We start from the raw sequence: 20,933 nt of genomic DNA, 5'->3' as shown, positions 1-20,933 counted from the left end.
TCAAGCCAGCTACCTCAGGGTTTCAAACCTGGGTCCTCAGTATCCCAGGCCAACACTCTATCTACGGTGCCACCTTCTAGTCTGGCTCAGTTCTTATCTCTTATCTTTTAGGGTCATTATTCACATGGACCCTAACTATTCACCATGTTTCTCTTCTTTCAGTAAAATGTGCTCATATATTAATAGCTTATAGTAAACTATATATTCTATATTATATTATCTATATTTAGAAAGGAACTAATTAATAAAATTTAGATGTTAATGTACTAAATTTATCATGTATGTGGCTCATGTCAAAAATAAGGTGGGGTTGTTTTTTTGTTTTTTTTAGTTAAAGTATGGTTTATTTTTATGGCTACAGCAATAGATAAGGCCTTCAGTTTTAAGGATTTTTTTCTCTTCTCCCATTCTTTAAAATACACTATTATTATCCTTATATAACATAGAAAAACTTTAATGTCTGATTTCCTTAATGCCAGTAAAGTCTGAAATGCCTGTTAAGCCTCACTATTAATGCAATTCAGAGGAGTCAGGATGAAAGAATGCCCAGGAAGGCACACTTGGTGACACTTCCCAAAGGCAGTCTCCAACTTTCAGCAACCTGCCTAATGATTTATCTTCTTAAATATGATTGTTTAAAGAAAAGCTGCTTTAACATGAATATCAGATCTCTTTTTTTTTTTCTCTTCAACCAAATAGGCACAGTTGCAAATTGAAGGCCCTATATACTTGAATCAGAATTCCTTCATGATTAGCATTTACATTAAAATATTTTATTTCCCAGGAGTTAGAGAGGTCAGTCAAGACAAAACCAAGAATGGATATTGTTAGAAAAATGAGGAAATACGTTCTTCTTTTTCTCTTACTCCCTTGGCAATGAATTCTAGATATTAAAAAAATGCAAACAAATAGGAAAAAGCTTCCTTGGTTATTTGTAGATCATTAACATTTTTATTTTACTCTAACTAGATTTTCTCCGCAGACTCACAGGTTTGCATTTGGAACTTTTAATTAAAACGGTATCTCTATGACCAGTACACATTCAGCTCTAAAAGGCAGGACCATTCTTATAACCAAGTAAATACTGCCTTTGGACACTAATATTCATGTAAACTTGTATCTCTGTGACATGAATTAAGAAAGAACACTTTCTAAGTTTATAACACTGTCAAAGTTTATGTACTTCTTTTAAAAATTAAAAGTAACCTCTTCCCAAATCTATTGTTGTCTTTTTCTCAGGGTTATCATTCTCCTTTGGTCACTTTCCTGTGATACTGCCCCTGTGATGCTACTAAAACAGTCAATACATAGAGACGATCTGGTTTAATACAGAGCAATTTTTGAAAAGGGGCTTATTTTCTCCCTTTTCAGTGCCAACAGAGACCTGTTTTAAGATCATAAATAATGGTGTTACATAAGTATTTTGGGGAAAACTGAAAAGGGATGGAAATCTAGCACTTTGAGTTTAAAAAAAAACAAACCATCCGATCCATTTCCGATCTAAACTCTTTAAAATCTCTCAAGGGTACTTAATCATTGTGATTGACTTAATGAGCCTGGCCAAGTCGCTTTTTTCCTCGACCTGTATGTAAGAGGATCAATAGGTTACAAGAAGCAAAGAAAAGGCAGAGGGTGAGTAACTGATGAGTATATAAAAAAGTTTTCTCTTTATATGTATACATACATATTTTAAAACTTGATCACCTTTAGATTATCTTATAAATCTTTGTTTTTCTATGATTATCCAAATAAATTTACTATAAAAATTATATTTTTGTTACAGTATTTTAGAGCAAGCATCTTTAAGAGGTAGCATAGTACCACAATGTGCAAGCATATTGACTCAGAAGTTGGACAACAGCAGTTTAGTTATATTTCCTCTTAAACATATTACCTTGGGCCAAGCAACATAGTTAACATCTTTGTGTATCAATTTCGTCACCTATAAAATGAAGATAATTGCAGTATTTGTCCCAGCAAGTTGTATTGAGATTGAATAAGACATGCCATGTAAACATAACACAATTTTGGGCATACAGAAAGCACTTAATGCTTGCTATTACATTAGCTATTTTTTATCTTCTCTTTCTAAAAGTCTTAAATAAATCTAGTGTACAACTGTGCTGTTTTCTTACAGATCAGCAGAGAGGTAGACGATTCCTACCTCCCAAATGGAGACACTGTACCTTTTCCTCCTACAGAAATTGAGGGATTTCTCATGCAAGATTTTGTCTGAAAATGTTATGTCTCTGGAATGCCTCTGCAACTGTTCCCTTGAAGAGGAGGCTGTTTAGCTCAAAAAACAAAAGTGTGATCCAGCACTAAATGTGTCAGACTAAATGTTCATGCTCCTGCTGATGAACTTGGATAAACACTTCACTTCTCACTGCCTTAACTTTTCCCATCTGTAAAATATGACTTTCCATTCAGTCTCAGGAGCTGGAAGATGCAGATAAAAAAATTTAAAAAAAGTTTGTGATTTATTATGGGCTATAGAAACTAGAAATTATAGCATTGTTTACTACATTATGAATAACCAGATTAATCTTTTAACACCTTCACACTGAAACAATAGGCAGGATTCATTTAGGGAAAGATAATTAGATTACAGAGCATGATTGAAAATAAATATCAGCAATTGATATCTTAGTAAGTGTCATGATGGTCCCATAATCAAAGTTTATTTTATTTTATTTTATTTGCACAATAATTTCTGTTAAAATATTCCTGACTTTTGAGAAATAAAGTGGTTTTTTGGTATAAAGTTCTTCTGTCTGGATACATAGCACATGTTTTCAAGTAGATTACATACACCCAAGAGTTTTGTTTTCTTTTGACTAAAAGTTAACTCAGTCGAGGTGACTAACCTCTGCACACGTGGTAAGTACGGTTTTGTCCAGTGTCCTCATTAAATCCACGACCTGTTTGCATAGAACTCGTTCAGCCCAGCAAAAGCAATGGCAGCAGCAACACACCCTGACATCTCCACTGAAGTCAGTGCCAGAGCCACCAGTAAGGTGCTGAGCAGGCTAATGACGTTTTCAATATTGACCCTCCCCATCACAGTCTAGTCCAGAGCCTGTGGCCCACTCCCCCTGGACATCTGCATATGCAGACAACAGGAAGCTCTGCTGGGAAAGAACAGTATTCGGACACTTCGCCCCTAAGGAGCCTCTCTCTGTATTTAATTGAGGTCAGCTGGGCGTCTACAGCTTTTGCCCCTTGTTAAGTAAGGCTTCGCACCCAAGAGAGAAATTCTTCTCTAACACACACACACACACACACACACACACACTGGAACACACCCGCATGCACACGCATATATACTGCGGAACCACATTTGGGGAAACACCCACGCATAGAAAATCACACCTTCCATCATCATCTTTCATAAATACGCACTCTTACTCTTCACGGCAGCACTACAGCGCGCGAGTGGACACACACACACACACACACACACACACACACACACACACACACTCCCTTGGAGATCACGAAATGCCACGTACCCGGAGAACTCAGAATTCTTCCTATGCTGCAGGTTGAACCCACTCACCACTCACGCCTTACAGACAGACGCTCGCTGGCCGGCTTCCCAGAGCCGAACTCCCTTCAGAGGCAACCGCCTTGCTCCCCTGAGCCGGCCCCTCCACCTTCGAGCCCAGGGACAAAAGCTGGCCAGGGTAATCGTGTGGAACACACGGGACGGGAGCCACCATTTGTAGGCAATGTGGATAGCTTCAAACTCAGATTGGGTAGTATCTGACCAACACCTGTAAATAGATCCTAATCTCCCTGAGTGCTTTCATCATGCAAATGGAACCAGGAGCCCTTGCAATGATCTGTGCCACAACCAGCGCTGTAGCCCTCCTCTCTTCTGAGATAGGATCAGGTCCCCGAAAAGGTCAGATCACCAGTCAGGCTCCTTCCTAGTCTAGGTACTTGTTGGTTGTAAGATCTGGGACAAAAAACAGCTGAAACAAGATTAGGACGTTGACACACAGCAACCGAGCACGCTGGGCTCGGGACAGCGTTCTCTTAAACCGGGAAATGAGAAAACCGGGTCCCTTAGAGATAGGAAAGAGAAGTAGGTGAGTTACCCGCGGCCAGTAGATGGCGCAAGAACTCTTCCTTTGTACAACCTTAACCCTTAAGTGGTGTGCGGGGCTGCCAACTCCAGACGTATAGATGCTTATATTTTCCGTTGTGAAAGAAACCTACCATTTACATATTTGGGACCGATTCAGAATTAAGACAAATTGATCTGTTCTAGATAATTCCTACAAATAAAGTAGTTTTACTGCGGCACGCATCAGCTGAGAAGGGGGTAGGAACGATGAAAGGGCGAACTATTTGGGGAAATGACTCTTAACTCCCTCCCTAGTCCATCCCTGCCCTGAAAATCAGTTTACCGAAATCAGTTTATGAAAATCAGTTTACGACATCGGTTTACCGAATCATAAAAATCCGGTTCCAGGTTTACCCATATGCGTTTGAATATATAAATGCATGTGTACAAATACATTCTCTATGATCTCCTTTTTCAATTAAACCGCAGGATAATAATTGTGAGACGTCTGTATGAAATATGCTGCAACTACAGTAGTAACACATGTCCTATTATAACGACGCCGGCATCGATGGAGCCCGATTCATTTTCATCACGGTTTCCCTCAAAGCACAGATCCTCCGATTAAAATACTCCTTTAACATGTTTCTGTATTCACAGGCTGCAATGGAGAGCTCACTAACATAATATTTCTTGCGCTGCTTTTACAGGCAGAATTGATCTATTCGAGGGAGAGAGAGAGAGAGAAAAAAAAAAAAAAAAAGCCCCTGAATTTCAAATATTGTGGGGAGTTTGTCAGAGAGCGCAGCTGGGCTTTAAGAGGCTCACTAGTGATTTCTGGTGGCAGCTCTAAGGAGCTGGAATCGAGGTAGATTTTGGTGGAGGGGGAAAAAAGCACAAGAAAAGACAGAATCCAGAGTAGGGAGACTTGGTGCCCCCGTTGGAGAGATGGTTGAGTCCTCGTCAAGGTTGCTGTGGTATCCCAGAAACACCATTCACTCCGAGCTGTGACCGCGCACCAACAACAGCAACAACTCCACTGCGCCGGGCTGAGGAGCAGAAATTAGGAGCTCGCGAATAATATGAAAGGGATCCGCAAAGGGGAAAACCGAGCAGAGGAATCCAAACCCCTGGAGCCTGGCAAAAGAAGATGCGCTAAATGTGGCTGCCTGGACTTCATCCTGATGAAGAGAATGGGGATTAAAAGTGGATTTACGTTTTGGAATCTCGTCTTTTTCTGGACGGTGTCTTGCGTGAAAGGTAGGTCCTGCTTTTGGAAGGGGGGGGTCCCCTCTGCTTTGGATGGAGGTGAACTGACTTGTCACCAGAGAGGGGTTGGTAGCTTACTTTGTAATTTGCACCGATAAAATAATCATAATAATACTGAAGAAGGAGTTGATTCACAGCTCTCTCCCCTCCTCGGATAGGAAATGCATTTTGCTTGCCAGATTTGTGTTCAATGCAGTGATTGAGCTTGTGCTCAATAAATATTCTTGCAGTATGCTCAAACGAATACGTGAGTTGGTTCTTATAGCCTCTCTAACTAGTGGATATCCAGGCAGAATTCCTCTGCAAGACTTTTCTTGGTGGTGGGGATTACCTTGATTTCCAGTCAAACCAGTGGGGTTTGTGATGCTTTGGTTGGAATATTTATATTAAAGACACTTTTGTAAATGCTTTTTAAACCTTTTAGGTAGGAAAGTTACCAACATGCTAGGAATGCGATGATTTTAAAAGCATTGGGGCCCAGGGGTCCTCCAAGCATCCCCCCACCTACATAAATGCCTTCATGCATATATGAATAAATTCTATCTAGGCTCTTATCCGTTGCTAAATGGTAGGGGAGCTCCCTTAGGACCTGTGGTAGAGGTTTGGCTTTAAAAAGAGGCTTGAAAATGGTCTGAGATACCTTGAAGTATTAAGATACACCTTTGGGGGGATGAATGAAGGTAGGAGGAAAGTCATTAGCTGACGACCAAAAAGAAAATCCCCAGCAAGTCTCAGCGTTCAGACAGGTAGAGTGAGTGTCACATGCACAGACAGGGGAGGTGGTGGGTGGGATGTAAATTTTATTCTCAAACAGGAAGGCAAGGGACAGTCAGGATCATTGGAAGGAGATCTGTCCTCCGAGGGAAAATAGATCCTCGGCGCTATTCCACAACTTCTCCTGTACCCTGGCTGCCCATTAATTGCTGCAAAGAATATACTCAGGAGGTGTTTATGACTCATGCCGTCATTTTTGAACAATCATCTCCCCATACACATGTCAGCTCGAATAGACGCGATGGATGTCGTTTTAAGCGAAGTATTTTCAAATTCTGGATGTCGGTGTGTCAGGGGTGGATGGTGTGTGTGTGTGTGTGTGTCGGTGGGGGGCGGGGGGTGCCTTGGCCCAGGCGCGGCACGGCTGTCAACACAAACTGGACGCTTCTCCCTTTGTGAAGGAGTGCCTCTCTCGACCGCAATCGGCCCGCGTCTCTATGAAACAGTTTATTGTCCAGCTTGCAGCTGGCTGTCCCCCCACAGAAGGCAGCCCATTTGCATTCAGTGGAAATGATAATTCACGTTTTGGGTGGAGGGAGTTACCTCTCCCTCTATTATAACCAATGATAGGTGGCATGTCTCGAATTTTAATTTACATCTCGAAATGTCAAGAAGTCCTCCCTGGTCTCTGGCAGCAACAGCCCTGTAATCTCAACCAGCTCCTCGAGGCTTGAATTTTTTTTCTTTTTTTTCCTCCCGGAACCTCAGCACAGCTCTGAGCCGAGCCGTTTGTTCTCAGCTGCATAACTACACTGACTAGTGCACAAAACGCGTCTCGAGTTGCTTACAAGGGGTTTCGTGGCTGGCTCGACGTGCGAGGAGCTTCCCATTTGTGCTTACTTAGTTCTCCTGCCACTGCGAGTCGTTGGTTAATGGATGGCCCTGGGCTGCCTGCGAGACGCGCGCTAGGCGTGGGGGAGGCGCAGGGAGCCAGCAACCGCTCCTGGCAGGAAACGTGCTGGGGTGGCTCCCGCTAGAGGATGAACGGGGGTTAAGCGCGAGTTTCCTTGTGATACCTGTTGAGCCAAAACACATTTGGGGGGCACGTGTGTGTGTGTGTGGGGGGGGGGAGTCTCCGAAGCAGAGAGCACGCCAGCCTGACAAACACTGAGCCACGCCGCCTGCAATCACAGCCCTGCTGCCGGCACTTACCGTATGTTCTGAATAAGACGCGCCCGCAGAAGGAAACGGCGCCTTCATTTGCTTTACCTGTCACGGGACACGGGACCCCCTCTCCTTTACTTACAACTCCGGGACTTTGTACTAAGATGATTGTCTCCACTTAGAAGGTTCAGTTTGGGGGACGTGGGGAGAAAGGCGTGTGTCACTCTCTCTGCCTTGGTCCAGTCCAAAACCAGTGTTCTACGGACTGTTTAAAAAATGTTTTTAATGGTAACAGGGTTCGTTATTGTCACTTATCTGCCACTTGGAAGGCATCGTCTATATTTTACAACTTGGGACGCTCCTCTCAAATTCTGAGAAACAACTTAGGCTGTAGGCGTTAGACCTGTTCCCTTCCGTCGTCGGGTAGTGCCAATTTATACAGTTGCTTCTTCTTCTCTGTCCCCTTCTCCTTATTTTATTTTAATTTCACCTTAGTCTCAAGGCTTCCCTAAAAATGGCACTGCTGAAATAGCAGAAATGTTGCTTCCCTTACTGTCTGTGCCTGTTTGTGTCTCGCACACGGTTCACTGGGGACTCTGGGGCCAGGCCCACCTGAGAGCTCACAGTGGGAGTTGCTGGGCTTTGCAGGTCGTAGTCCAGACTAGCTCCAGGGCTCGCGGAGCCCCAGCCGAGGCGGGCCGCGCAGTTTTCCGAATGAGCAGCCCTGCGGTGAGGTTTCCACCTCGTGTCCACACTTTCCGCTCCTCCACCACCTCACCTACGCCTGCAGCAGCAACGACAGCGACAGCGAGGCTCAATGGGAGGCAATGCCTCAGAGTAGAAGACCGAGGGGCCTTCCTTGGTAGGCCTGATCCTCCCGAGTGAAGTTGGATAGAGAGTCAACCTCTGGGCAGTTTATTTCCACTGTCATCATCTAAAATAAAGGGCGGTGGAGGGCACACTAGGGGGGGGGGCGGGCAGTGCGGGGCTGCGTAGACCTGATGCTGGCCAGTTTCAAACTGAAACAGACACACACACACACACACACACACACACACACACACACACACACACGAACATATATTTCTGAAAAGCAGCCTGCAGCTGCAGCGTGTCTGTTTAGGTTCCACCCAGATAGAATCCGTGACTCTCCCAATCGTGTTTAAACGTCCCGCCCACGTAAACAGACCTCAGGGTGCTCCACCACACTCCTCCTGGGGCCCCGGGGTGCACACAGCCCTGCGCATGTGCAGCGAATGTGTGCAATGCACTGACCTCAGTCAACAGTGGGTGGGACCCAGTGTGCTGGTTCTGAACCCTGTGCCAGGGCATTCTTCTGGGGTTTTTCTGAGGACCCTGGACTTCCAGAAGGATCCACATTACCTTGTGCTCTGAACTCTAAGGAGGTCTTACTCCTCCCACAGAGCTCTTCTGGAAGGTTGGAGCTGACACCCTGTCCCCCAGTTAATTACTCCTGAGCAGGGTCTTGTATGACGTGTCCACGTGGTGGGAGAGCTGCACACCTTTCACCGACCCTAGGGTGGCCGCAGCCTAAAGAAAGTCTCAGTCCGGCGCCTGTCCTCCGGGACTGAGACCCTCACTCCCTGCCCTCAAGGCGACAATCTGATCCGGCAGGTCCTCCAGGAGGGAGTTTTTCAAAGAGGGGTGTGGGTGGTCAATGTCTCGACCAAGCAGTAACAGCAAACAGGTGCCCATCGCCATCATCACCATCAAAACCCTTCCCTGGAGGTTGGCAGGACTGAGGCACCAGCTGGGAGGTGACCTTTGTGTGTGAGTCAGGCTGAGTCCCTGTCCGGGGCTGCACTCTGGACAAGTGCTTCTCCTTCCATTTATGTCCTTTCAGAGTATTTCTTATTATTTTTTAAATTTTCTGAAATTAAATTCCCTGAAATTTCCAAGGACCGTGGAGGTTGAAAGTGAGTGTCTGACTTGGACCTCAGCGCGTGCCTTCGTGTGCGTGTTTGTGCGCGCGCGTGTCTGTGTGTTTTGCTGGGAGGAGGAGGTCCACGAGGGTCGACCCGGAGGGGCCTTGGGGAGGCCTGGAGAGTTCGGGAAGAGCCGGCTGGCGGGTAACAACAAGTTGACGTGCCCCAGTGGGAACATGATGGGCAATGAGCTGCAGCCGGTGTCTCACGACCCGGCTGAGGCGCCGGGAAAGCTCCCTTTCCCACCGCTGCCCCTACCGCTGCCCTCTCTCCAACAACTTCTTCTGCACCGGGCGCTGGGGAGTTGGAGAAACTCACTGGGGAACGAGGAGTGGGATTGCCACCCCTCTGCTGACTCCCGCATCCCCACCCCAGCTCTGGCGCCGAGAGGCGAGGGGGGGCGGGGAGGGGGACAGTCCCAGGATTCTAGCGCCACCGCCGCAGTGGCTTAGCCGCAAGGAACCGAGGGGAAAGAAAGGGAGAAGAAATGAAACGCGCAGGGTCGCCCCGGTGGCAGTGTTGTCCTCTCCCAGCCTGGCTGGAGTGACCAGCTGAGGGCAGGGAGCCGGGCGCACATGGAGATGGCAGCGCATTGCAGAATAATAATGAAGCAGGACGCCCAGAGAAAGGAAGATCCACTCGGGCATCAGACGGAGTCCCTCCTCCCTGAACACGGTGCCTTCGGAGAGGCTTCGCACTGCCCCGTTGCTAAGCCAACGCAATTGAACGCTCCGGAAAGGCTGGGTCAGAACCCAGAATTCTGAGCCGAACTTGACCTGGACACTTACCCAGCTGAAATCGTTCTGAAATGTCATTTTGCAGCACCGTATTTTCTGGTGTTAAAGGGTTGGGAATGGGGTGGCTGCCTTAAGCCGGTGTAGAAAAACAACAACAACAAAAAACAAACAAACTGTGTGAGCAGAAATAATTAAGGAGCAGGTTTCAGTCTCTTGAAAACCTGATAGCAGCTCCTTTAAGATCATTCAAGGAGACGGGACAGAATTACTCAATATATTAAGTCCTCCAGGAACATCGAATTAATTGCAGTAGTTTTTAATGTTCATAATGTTAGGGTTTCTATTTGTGGGGCAACTGAATATTTTGGGGGTTTACAAGTCTTTTCCCTGAGCACACAATTTGGGGGCTACAGAAACAGTGAAATAATACAATGAAGCAGGAGCTAATGACATCTATACTTGTTTCCAAAAATTCTGTTATAAGTGAGATCTGAGGAAACGGTAAGAGAAGTAGGACATTGATAATGCCCTTGCACTTATGTGGGAACAAACTCAGATGTTAAATGCTTGTCTAAGATCTCAAAGACCACTGAGTAAAAGGGACTAACCTTCCCTTCCCAAAGCTCCAAGGTGTGACTTTCTTCTGTCTATCCACTGGGGTCTCCAGAAAGCACTTCAGGATATCAAATCCTGTTAAGTTTGCAATACTTGCCAAGTTTGTAAAATAACATTGAAGCGCCCAACAATATGTCTGGCAAAGAACCTATTACTTCAGGCAACATGACTATTTGAGAAATATGCCATCTTGTATTTTGAATTGCAATGTTTAGGAAAGTAGAAGTAAAATGCTTACAAAGGAAGAGATTAGGGAAAAAAATGTGTGAGATACAAATAAAACTTAAGGCCATTTTATTTTATCTTTATACATGAAAACATAACTTCTTTTTTTACATTTTTATTTATTGATTTGAGTGGGAGAGGAAGAGGGGGTAGAGAGAAAGAAAGAGAGACACAAATTTGTTGTTCCATTTATTTATGCATTCATTATTTGATTCTTTTGTGTGCCCTGACCAGATATTGAACCTGCAAGCTTGGTATATCAGGTCAACGCTCTAACCAACTAAGCTATCTGGCCAAGGCAAAATATAACTTCTTTTTCTCTTTCTTTCTTCCATTCCCTTTATTCATAATCCAAAGGAGTATGTAGTTTAGGGATATGATGGTGATTGTGATTTGGATTTTGGATTAGGTCTGGTAAGGATGATAGAACAGACACTTTCCTTACCAAATTCATTTTTTCTATCAGGTTGAGCAGGTGGGTGATTCATGGTATTTTCAAGGGAGACAAGTCTTTATGTCTGCCAGATTTTTCTCAGAATAAGGCCCATTTCAAGGCTCTCATTCTCATTAGAATATCACTGAGAAAAATCAGTTTGTTGAAGACCTTCCAGCATTCATGTTCTCAGTACTGATCATCATCTTTAGAGCCTCCAATTTTGCAGCATCAAATGTATGTCATGACATCAGTCCTTTTGTTAAACTCTTTATAGATGCTGGTTGAGAATTCATAAGGATTAATATTTTATATTTAATTATGGCTTGTTGCCCACAACCCAGTTTGAAACCTTCTCTGAAAAAGTCTACATTTAAATTACCATATGCATCCCATGCCTTATAACTGGATAACAGGAATATCAATGATCACTATGTGGCATTAGAGATCACAATATTATAACACTGGTCCTTCAGTGCTTGCACTGCAGTGATTTTCATGTTCCTGAAAACACAGCTTCAGCATCCTCTGGAAACATGTTAGAAATGTGTTTGCTCAGATTCCCGCCCCAGGCCTATTGAATCAGGTGCCCTGGGACTTGGGCACAAACATTGGTATTTTTAACAGGTCATCCAAGTAATTGCAATGCACTCTAAAATTTGAGAAGCACTGGAGTAAAGTGAAAAGAGCAAGGATGCTGGAGGCACCAAGGCCTGACATCAAATAATGATTCTACTAGTAACTCAACTTTCCTAAGCTCCATCTTCTTTTCTTTTCTTATTTCCCCCTTTTTATTGAGTTTCTTGGGATGACACTGGTTAACAAACCTGTAAAGGTTTCAGGTGCACAGTCCCATAGCGTGCCATCTTTCTACTCTACTGTGCGTTCCCCACCCCAAGTCAAGTCTCCTTCCATCAGCATTTATCCCCCTCTACCCTCTTCTACCTCCACCATCATCCTTCCTCCTGGCAATCACCACCCTGTTGTGTTTATGAGTGTTTTTCTCTTTTTATTCTTTATTTTTACTCAATCTTCCACCCCACCGTGGATCCCCTCACAGAGCTGTCAGCCAGCTATCCACGAGTCTATCTCTATCTTGCTTGTTAGTTCATTTTGTTCATTAGATTTCACATATAAGTGAAATCGTATGGTACCTGTTTTTCTCTGACTGGCTTATGTCACTTAGCATAGTGCTCCCAACTCCATCATGCTTTCTCAGAGGGTACGATTTCCTTTTTTTTCATGGCTGAGTAGTATTCCCTTGTGTAAATGTACCAAAGCTAAGCTTGTTTCATTATCTCTTTAAAGCAACAACAAAAGGAGTTTAGAATATCAGTAGGCCTGTCGGGGGATTGTCAGTGTAACATGCACAGCTATCATCAGTATAACCAAAATACACTTCCATGTGCCAAGCCAGTACCAACTCTCACATACTTTCTCTGTTACACAACCAACCCTAACTATTCCATAGGAGTAAATAAAAAATGGAGCATCTTAGCACTAGCTCTTATTTCATTTTGGCTAAGTTCCCAGGCTATTATCCATTTTAGAAACACTCTGAAACTTCTACTTATCACCCTTGCTCAGTTACTTCAGTCGCTGGCTCTACGAATCAGGGCCAGTGCCAAGCTTTGCCGTCTTACACTACTCCTGGGCTCATTTCATCCGTTGCATTTCAGTATTGGTTTATTCTAATATTGATTGATAAATGTAATTACATCAATTTATGTACTCATCTTGTCACAAATTATGGTGTTTATGGGGATGGAAGGATTCTTAAATATCTGCTACTTCAATGCTAATTTTTTATACAATAAATCCACATACCCAAGAATGATTAGTGATTTTTACTATGTTTCAAAGATTATTAGCTTCAGAACTGAGACCGGATCATTGATATTCAAGTTCATGTTTAACTTTCTTTATACTGTGCTTTATCCATTTTACTAGAGAGCTGGCTCAGATGGCAAGAATAAGGACAATCACAAAAGTTAATAATTAAGTACCATACATTAACTAGTATCATAAAAAAATATTAGTGATTATATGTTTTGTGGTAAACTTTTAAAAATATTAACCACCTGTTTTGTAGAAGACAAAAAAATAATTATGTAATGGAAAGAGTTTCTAAAATTTATAATATATTTATAAAATAATCATATTTTAACCCTTTTGAGTGTGAGTTTTTTTCATGCTCGCTGAAAACCCACACCCAAGAGTGAGAGTTTTTTTTTCAAAAAGTGAAATTAGTTCCAGTTCCAGTTTATTAACTTAAAATCATGTTTGTTTGATAATCAATTCATGGAAACAAGAAAAACATACATTTGCCTTTTTTCTAATGTTGCCTTACACACATACAATTGTATGCTGGATGGTCAGCAGGGATGAGGATATACATGAATGTTAGTACTACTCAAATTAATAAAGAATATTTCTTGACAATATGTCTATAAAAATAAAATCTATGTATTGACAGCTTTTCATGTCTCATAGAGAACTCTGAGGAATATTATTTAAAATTAAATTCTTATTTATTTTTTCTTATAATCTGGCCAATATTTCTTGTTTAAAGGTTTTTAAATCTAGAAAATTTATTCTCAATTTATTTTCTTTTTTATTATGTTCAAGTCACATTAACGTACTTTTTTTTGGTATTTTTCTGAAGTGAAAAGCAAGGAGGCAGAGAGACAGACTCTCCAATGCACCCTATTGGGATCCACCCAGCATGCCCACCAGGGGGTAATGCTCTGCCCAGTGGGGCATTGCTTCATTGCAGCTGGAGCCATTCTAGCACCTGAGGCGGAGGCCATGTAGCCATCCTCAGTGCCTGGGCCAACTTTGCTCCAATGGAGCCTTGGCTGCTGGAGAGAAACAGAGAGATAAGGAGAAAGGAGTGGGGGAGGGATGGAGAAACACCCTGTGTGTCACTTCTCCTGTGTGTCCTGACTACCAGGAATCCATACACCAGCCGACGCTCTACCACTGAGCCTACTGGCCAGGGCTAACATAAAATTTATGCATTCTCTCTCATCAGCATACTTCTTTTACATGATTTACATAGTTAATAGTGTCATTCAACACTCTACCATAGAAATAATAGTACATTTTATAAATAGTAATAGTACAAGAACAATTAATGATAGTAAGGGGCTATCTTCAACATTATTGATATGTGAAATATATTTAAAGTTTCTTTAAGATATAGGAGTAAAATGTCTAAAATAATGAATGCTAGTAAATTTGAAGAGTTTAAATATTTATAAAGTGATTGACATATATAAAAGTAATGAGTGATTCTTTTAAAAGCTGAGCTTGTAATGTTCAAGATTATAAAGACCTTTCTCTCTTTGCTTTATGTTAGCTAATTTTGAAGGAATAGTTGTGATTATATATTTTAAAATGATTATAAGAATTTAAAAAATATTATGTTAAAATATGGTTGTATACCACATTGAACAGAAATGTATATGTGGATGTAGATTCTGCAGAAATAGTATTATTAAATTTTAATAACTTTGAAAAATTAAGTGTTCTTGCCATAGTGTTCTGTTACAAAACAAGTCCATCTGGTTGACTCCAGGATGTTCAGAGGTACTTTATATATAGAAAGGATATAAAACATTATTATATTTTGGAATATAATATCAGGATAGAATTCCTTGTTGTGTCTTTTCTTATGGGAGAAGCTATATGCTAATTCCTTTATATTAAGTGAGTCATTTACATCTTAACCAGTGGTCCTCTCCCTCAATTTTCTGCTTAGAATTCTATGAAGCATCTTGTGAGATAGCTGTTATCTCCTATGTACAGATTATTATCTCCATTTATAAATTATGCAGATTTATTGGGGTCAGAGAGGTACACAGACTTTCCAGGATTATGTTTAGCTAATTTCTGAGTGAAATCTGAAATGATAATCAATTCATAAATTTATAGACTTACCAAAGGCTAAAACTGTAAATGACTAAGTTATTAATGAAATGTTTTCATCTTCTAAAAGAAAAACTGAGACCTTGAGAATTTTATTTAAATGAAAGCCCCCCAAAATAATATTCTGTTATTTATATATCTCTCAATTATAGTAATATATAACTTCTGTTTTGTAATTTTCAACATCTTACTTGTCTTGCTTTATTCTTTAAAAGACTCTATTATCCCTGGCTGGTTGGCTCAGTGGTAGAGTGTCGGCCTGGTGTGCTGGAGTCCCAGGTTCAATTCCCGGCCAGGGCACACAGGAGAAGCACCCATCTGCTTCTCTGCCCCTCCCCCTCTCCTTCCTCTCTATCTTTCTCTTCCCTTCCCGCAGCCAAGGCTCCATTGGAGCAAAGTTTGCCCGAGCACTGAGGATGGCTCTGTGGCCTCTGCCTCAGGTGCTAGAATGGCTCTGATTGTGGCAGAGCAACGCCCCAAGATGGGCAGAGCATCACCCCCTGGTGGGCGTGCCGGGTGGATCCCAGTCAGGCACATGCGGGAGTCTGTCTGACTAGCTCCCCGTTTCTGGCTTCAAAATAATACTAAATAAATAAATAAATACATAAATAAATAAGAGACTATAAGATAATTGTGAAAGGTATTTTCACAATTATAAGTATTAATAAGTTAAGTAAATGCACAATAATAATAAGTTAAATATGACCATAAAATACATAAAGCTGTTTTATACATTAAGTGTAAAAACAAACAATTAACCTATAACCCTAGATTCTTAACCAGTGATCTTTAGTAAATTTAAAAATTTATGAGTGCAGATCTACTTATGGACTCAACATATAAAATAATGTGGGTGTAACAATTGTGTTTATTGGTTGTATTATAAAAGACCTGAAAGGCCCTGGCCAGTTGGCTCAGTGGTAGAACGTTGGCCCAGTGTGTGCAAGGGTTCAATTCCTGATCAGGGCACACAGGAGAAGCAACTATCTACTACTCCACCCCTTTATTCCCCCCACAGCCATGGCTCCAACGGTTAGAGCAAAGATGGCCCTGGGTCTGAGGATGACTCCATGGCCTGCCTCAGGCACTAAAATAGCTTGGTTGCCAAGCAACAGAACGGAGGCCCAGATAGGCAGAGCATCCCCTGGTAGGGGGCTTGATGGGTGGATCCTTGTTGGGGCACATGTGAGAGTCTGTCTCTGCCTCTCCACCTCTCACTTTATTAAACAATAAGCCTTGAAAAATAAATGTGTTCCTTTTGCTACTTTAATCTTCTATTTGATTCTGTAGAATTTTAAGAATGTGAAAACTCTTATAACCTATTTTTATCATCTAGTCTATTGTCTAATAGGAAATGTACATCAGATTTATTTTGGGGCTAGAGAAGGCACTTTTTAGAAAATATTCACATCCATGCTCCATCAGCACAGTCTACTTCATTCCGTAAGTGCACCCTGGTAAAATGTACAGCTTTTCTTCACACAAGATGGGGAAGTGAATGACTTGCCAAGCTACAGTGCAAACCAGTCTTTCGATTCACTGACTAGTGCACATTTCTCTTTATTGGATGCTGCCTTGTGACCCTCCTTATTTAGTCCTAATTGGTTTATGAGAGTAAAGCTTCTTGAGATGAAAAACATTTGTCTATCCCCAAATCTTGACCTGACTTAAGACAGTAATTCCTGAAGCAGTTGTGTAAGGAGACACAGATACATGCATGTAATAATATTGATAAATGAGAAACTTTCCATGAAATCTAAAGATTAACTTACCAATTAAATGGGAGCAGTGAAATATACATTAAAAGGAAGAATGCATATATTAAATAGCATTACATTTTCTGGTGAATATGATAAAATGCATTTTCATATATAACAAAAGTATTATACTTTTGTTTTTTCTGAACTTCAGAATCTCCTAAAATAAACTAACCTTTTTCTTCTTGCACTATTTAAAACATTTTTAAGTATATTTTTTTATTGATTGAATTTTAAAGAGAGAAAAGAAGGGGGGTAGAAAGAGAGAGAGAGACATCAGTTTGTTTTTCCACTTATTTATGCTTTCATTGATGATTCTTGTATGTGTCTTGACCTGGGATCGAACCTGCAATCTTGCTCTAGCCAACTGAGCTAACCTGGCCAGGACCTCATCAGGCATTATTTAAACTTTATTTTGTTGTTGTTCATATGTATTTTAGAGATGTCATTCTTACCTACATTTTCAGTTTGAAAACTCAAATATTTTAATAATGCCCTCATATACATTGTTGGTGAAGCATACTTATTACATTGAACACTTTTTAATGGAACATTCTTATTTTAAGTAATTTTGCATCTTGCATTACCTAGATATAGATTTCTCCAAGCTTGGCAAAATTTAGGGACAAAGGTCCATCTACAATCTGTCTCCAAGTTTATTTCATACAATTATGCATTCCAGAATTCTGTTTAATGTTGAAATTTGATTGTCAGCCAAGTTCTCGAATTTAAAATTGGTCCTATTTTTATAATAATTCATTATAGTTTATTGAAATTTTAAATCAGAATTTGACTTGACATTTTGTTTTGATGATTTTGGTGATGAGAAGAGGAAGCAGATTGCTAATTAAAATACCTTTTCTCAAGCTTATTCTCAGGCCCATTAACCACTTGTTCTTCCCTTTGTAATCACTTAATAAGGTTATCAGTTGTGTTTTTTATTTGATATTCTAATTTTTCAAGTATCTATTTTAGCTTTCTATAGGGACATATATTTTTTTGTTTGTTTGTTTTACACTATAAGGGTTGTGTCATTTGAAATTCTAAGGAAAAAATGCTGATTTTATTTTCTCTTATCATACCACATCATGGGTATCTGAGGTTTATTAACTGAGTTAACAAATTAAACTCTGTAAGCTGGAGCTGTATTTTATTATGAGCATTTTAACATAGAGAAGGAATATGAGTCTGCTTTGTTGTTTTATTAAAACATAACATCGTTCACTTCAAGTAATTTTTGTAATTGTTAGAAATGACTTTGTTTTCAATCTTTAAGTTATATTTTCATATACAGACATGACTCTCACGAATCTTTTCCTTAAGATTTTTTTTATTTATTCATTTTAGAGGGTGGGGAAAGAGAGAGAGAGAAAGAATGAGAGAGAGAGAGAGAGAGAGAGAGAATGAGAAAGAGAGAGAGAGAGAGAGAGAGAGAGAGAGAGAGAAGGGGTTAGGAGCCAGAAGTATCAACTCCCATATGTGCCTTGGCCAGGCAAGCCCAGGGTTTTGAACTGGCAACCTCAGTGTTTCCAGGTTGACACTTCATCCACTGCGCCACCACTGGTCAGTCTCTCATGAATCTTTTGTTGGAGATATAACTTGAATTCTACCCAAATATTGGTAACAAATTTTTGCTGATCTACCTGCACGCTCTATCTAATATCAAGCTCCGTATTGCCAAAAGCTGCATTTGCAAGATAACGGATCAAAGTTAGGAGAACAGGCAGAATGAATACAGCTGAATCTCCTGGAGATGAAACACAGGCAACCTGGGATTTATTGGCTCGGTGCTCTGACTGACTGAACTGTGCAGTCTAGACAAAATATTTACTCAGTGTTCACATAAAGAGAGAAGCCCTGAGTTAACGGTTTTTGGCTAATGTCTACATCAAAACAGCTGAACTGATTCAAATTTTCATGTAAACAAATTTGCATCCAGGTTGCTAATTTGTGTGTGAACTTCCAGCTTCATAACTTCTAAAGATGATAGAGATAATAAACTCTCTAAAATGAAGTTTGCAGTAGAAATGCTGACAGGCCCATGATAACTTGTATTGAATTCATGTTCAATGCCCTTTTCATGGCTTAAGGAAAAAAAATCCTTTCATCTATAAATCCTAATAGTACGTAAGTGCTCTTTATCTGTTAAATCTTTTTAAAGGAGGTCAAACAGTCACTCAAAATCAATTTTCTAGCAAAGTGCTAAGAAATCTTTAATACTTAGGTTAGCTTGCCAGTATTCATTAATATATTAATAGATGAAAATTGAAAATGATATTTTGAACTTCATTTTTAAATATTAACAATGTATAAATCCTTAAAAATCAGCCATTTTTCAATAATTTGAAGATTACTACTTATTTGTATCTACTATTGCATAGATTATTGAAATCTCCTTATTTTAGAAAAACTGTCTTCTAATTATGCAATTCTGTCAAAAGCAAAATTCTCAAAGGTTTCAGAAGAAATTGGAAGGTGTTAGAGACGCTAGGTTATATCTTGGGATAGTTTACATAATATCTAAAATGTTTCTATATTTTCTTTTGGTAAAAGTCATTTGGTTTATTATGTCTTTTGTGGAAATAGTTATTATCTTGAATTGAATATTGTAGCTGACCCACTTTACATTAGTCGTTGTGAAAGATATAGTGGTCAGTAGATTTTATGTCCACAAAAAAGAAGCAGTGGCTTACTTTATAGGTTCTGGGATTCATCAACATATTCCTTCAGCCATCAATCATTTATTGAGGACCAGTAAATATGTAAAGCCCTTGTCTAGAATTTGAGAATATAGAGGTGAATATATAGTCACTATCCTAAAAGAAGACATAGTCTTTATTTTGAAACAGACTTTCTGGGTACATATTTCTAAAGCAATCTGATTATTGTAAAATTGTTTAGTCCTTCAATGGGATTCTTTTATCGTGAAGTATCTGTGATATGCCTTATATTTATTTACATATCATATAGAAAGTTTTTATCTTATCACAGATTAGCATTAACATCCTATAGTCATTGTTTGAAACTTTCCAATGAAATGCATCATTTTGTGTTTTAATCTAATGTAATTTCCCTTGTATATTCAATTAAAATGTTTATTGACTCCCATCTGTTCACCCAACTGATATTAACTGATTTATCCAGTATTAATGATGATTCCACATGTATTTCTGTAACAGTGTTTGTACAGTTATATAATAGTCTGTAATCAGCAAATTGTTTTTTTCCCCATTTTTTCCCCATGTTAGTTTCTGTTTTAAAACTCCTCACTGGATTGCTAATGCTTTCAAATTTAAATTTAAAATTCTGCCCCTTCCTTTAGTGACTCATATGAAATAAGCCTTGAGCTAAATTATCAAGGTCAATGCAGGCAAAGTGCCAGTCTTCTATTCCTTATTTTTGCCTTTATTGGAAACTTAAGTCAATAGATCATGTTTCATTTTGCATTATTTTTCATCTGTAACATAAAGAGCAATAAAAGGATTTATGAATAGTTAAAGGATGAAATACTGGCATTGGATTAATACCAATTTTGATACATAGGAGTCATGCAAAATGATCTATCTTTATAACGTTAACACAGTCACCAAGTTTGATCTAGTATTTCATGTTTATTTTATTCCCTCCACAATGAGTGCTTTCATGATTGATGCTATTTTAAGGTTTGTACCAACTTCCTCTACAATTTCCATCTCCCCAGTCCTTTTTACATTCCATAAAGTTCAGTTCTTCATTATCTAGTGATAATATCATGTGTAAGAAACCAGATTTAATGTTTATTAATGCAAAAAATATTGAGAGGTTTTTCAATTTCTAGGTCTGAAAATCTTGACTATAATGTAAAATCAAAACCAAACATTTCTATTATCTATGTAAATTGCTATCTTCTCTGCTTTGATTACTTCAGCAGGAGGAAAATGTAAATTTAGACACTTGAGATAAAAGCTTTGGCTCATTTTATTTAACTTAGTACAACTAACAGAAGAAATTTCCACATGTATCATGGTGAATTTCCAACACTTTCCATTGTACAGAAGATTAGCTCCCTTTATTGAAACACCACACTAATGC

General features: G+C 40.1%; 1 protein-coding gene across 3 annotated transcripts in view; it reads left to right on the top strand.

Moving 5' to 3' along the window:
- Window positions 1-5,154: 5,154 nt before the first annotated feature.
- The window catches only part of CSMD3 (CUB and Sushi multiple domains 3), a 1,231,016-nt gene continuing 1,215,237 nt past the window's right edge, over window positions 5,155-20,933 (top strand). For all 3 annotated transcript variants that reach the window (XM_066379371.1, XM_066379370.1, XM_066379369.1), the window contains exon 1: window positions 5,155-5,332. In XM_066379371.1, coding sequence (XP_066235468.1) covers window positions 5,155-5,332 — 178 coding nt within the window. The remainder of the gene's footprint in view (window positions 5,333-20,933) is intronic.

Source organism: Saccopteryx leptura, chromosome 3, assembly GCF_036850995.1.
Source record: "Saccopteryx leptura isolate mSacLep1 chromosome 3, mSacLep1_pri_phased_curated, whole genome shotgun sequence".
In the NCBI taxonomy this organism is placed as follows: Eukaryota; Metazoa; Chordata; class Mammalia; order Chiroptera; family Emballonuridae; genus Saccopteryx; species Saccopteryx leptura.
Note: the sequence above shows the minus strand (reverse complement) of the source record. Positions and strands in the feature narration are given on the sequence as shown.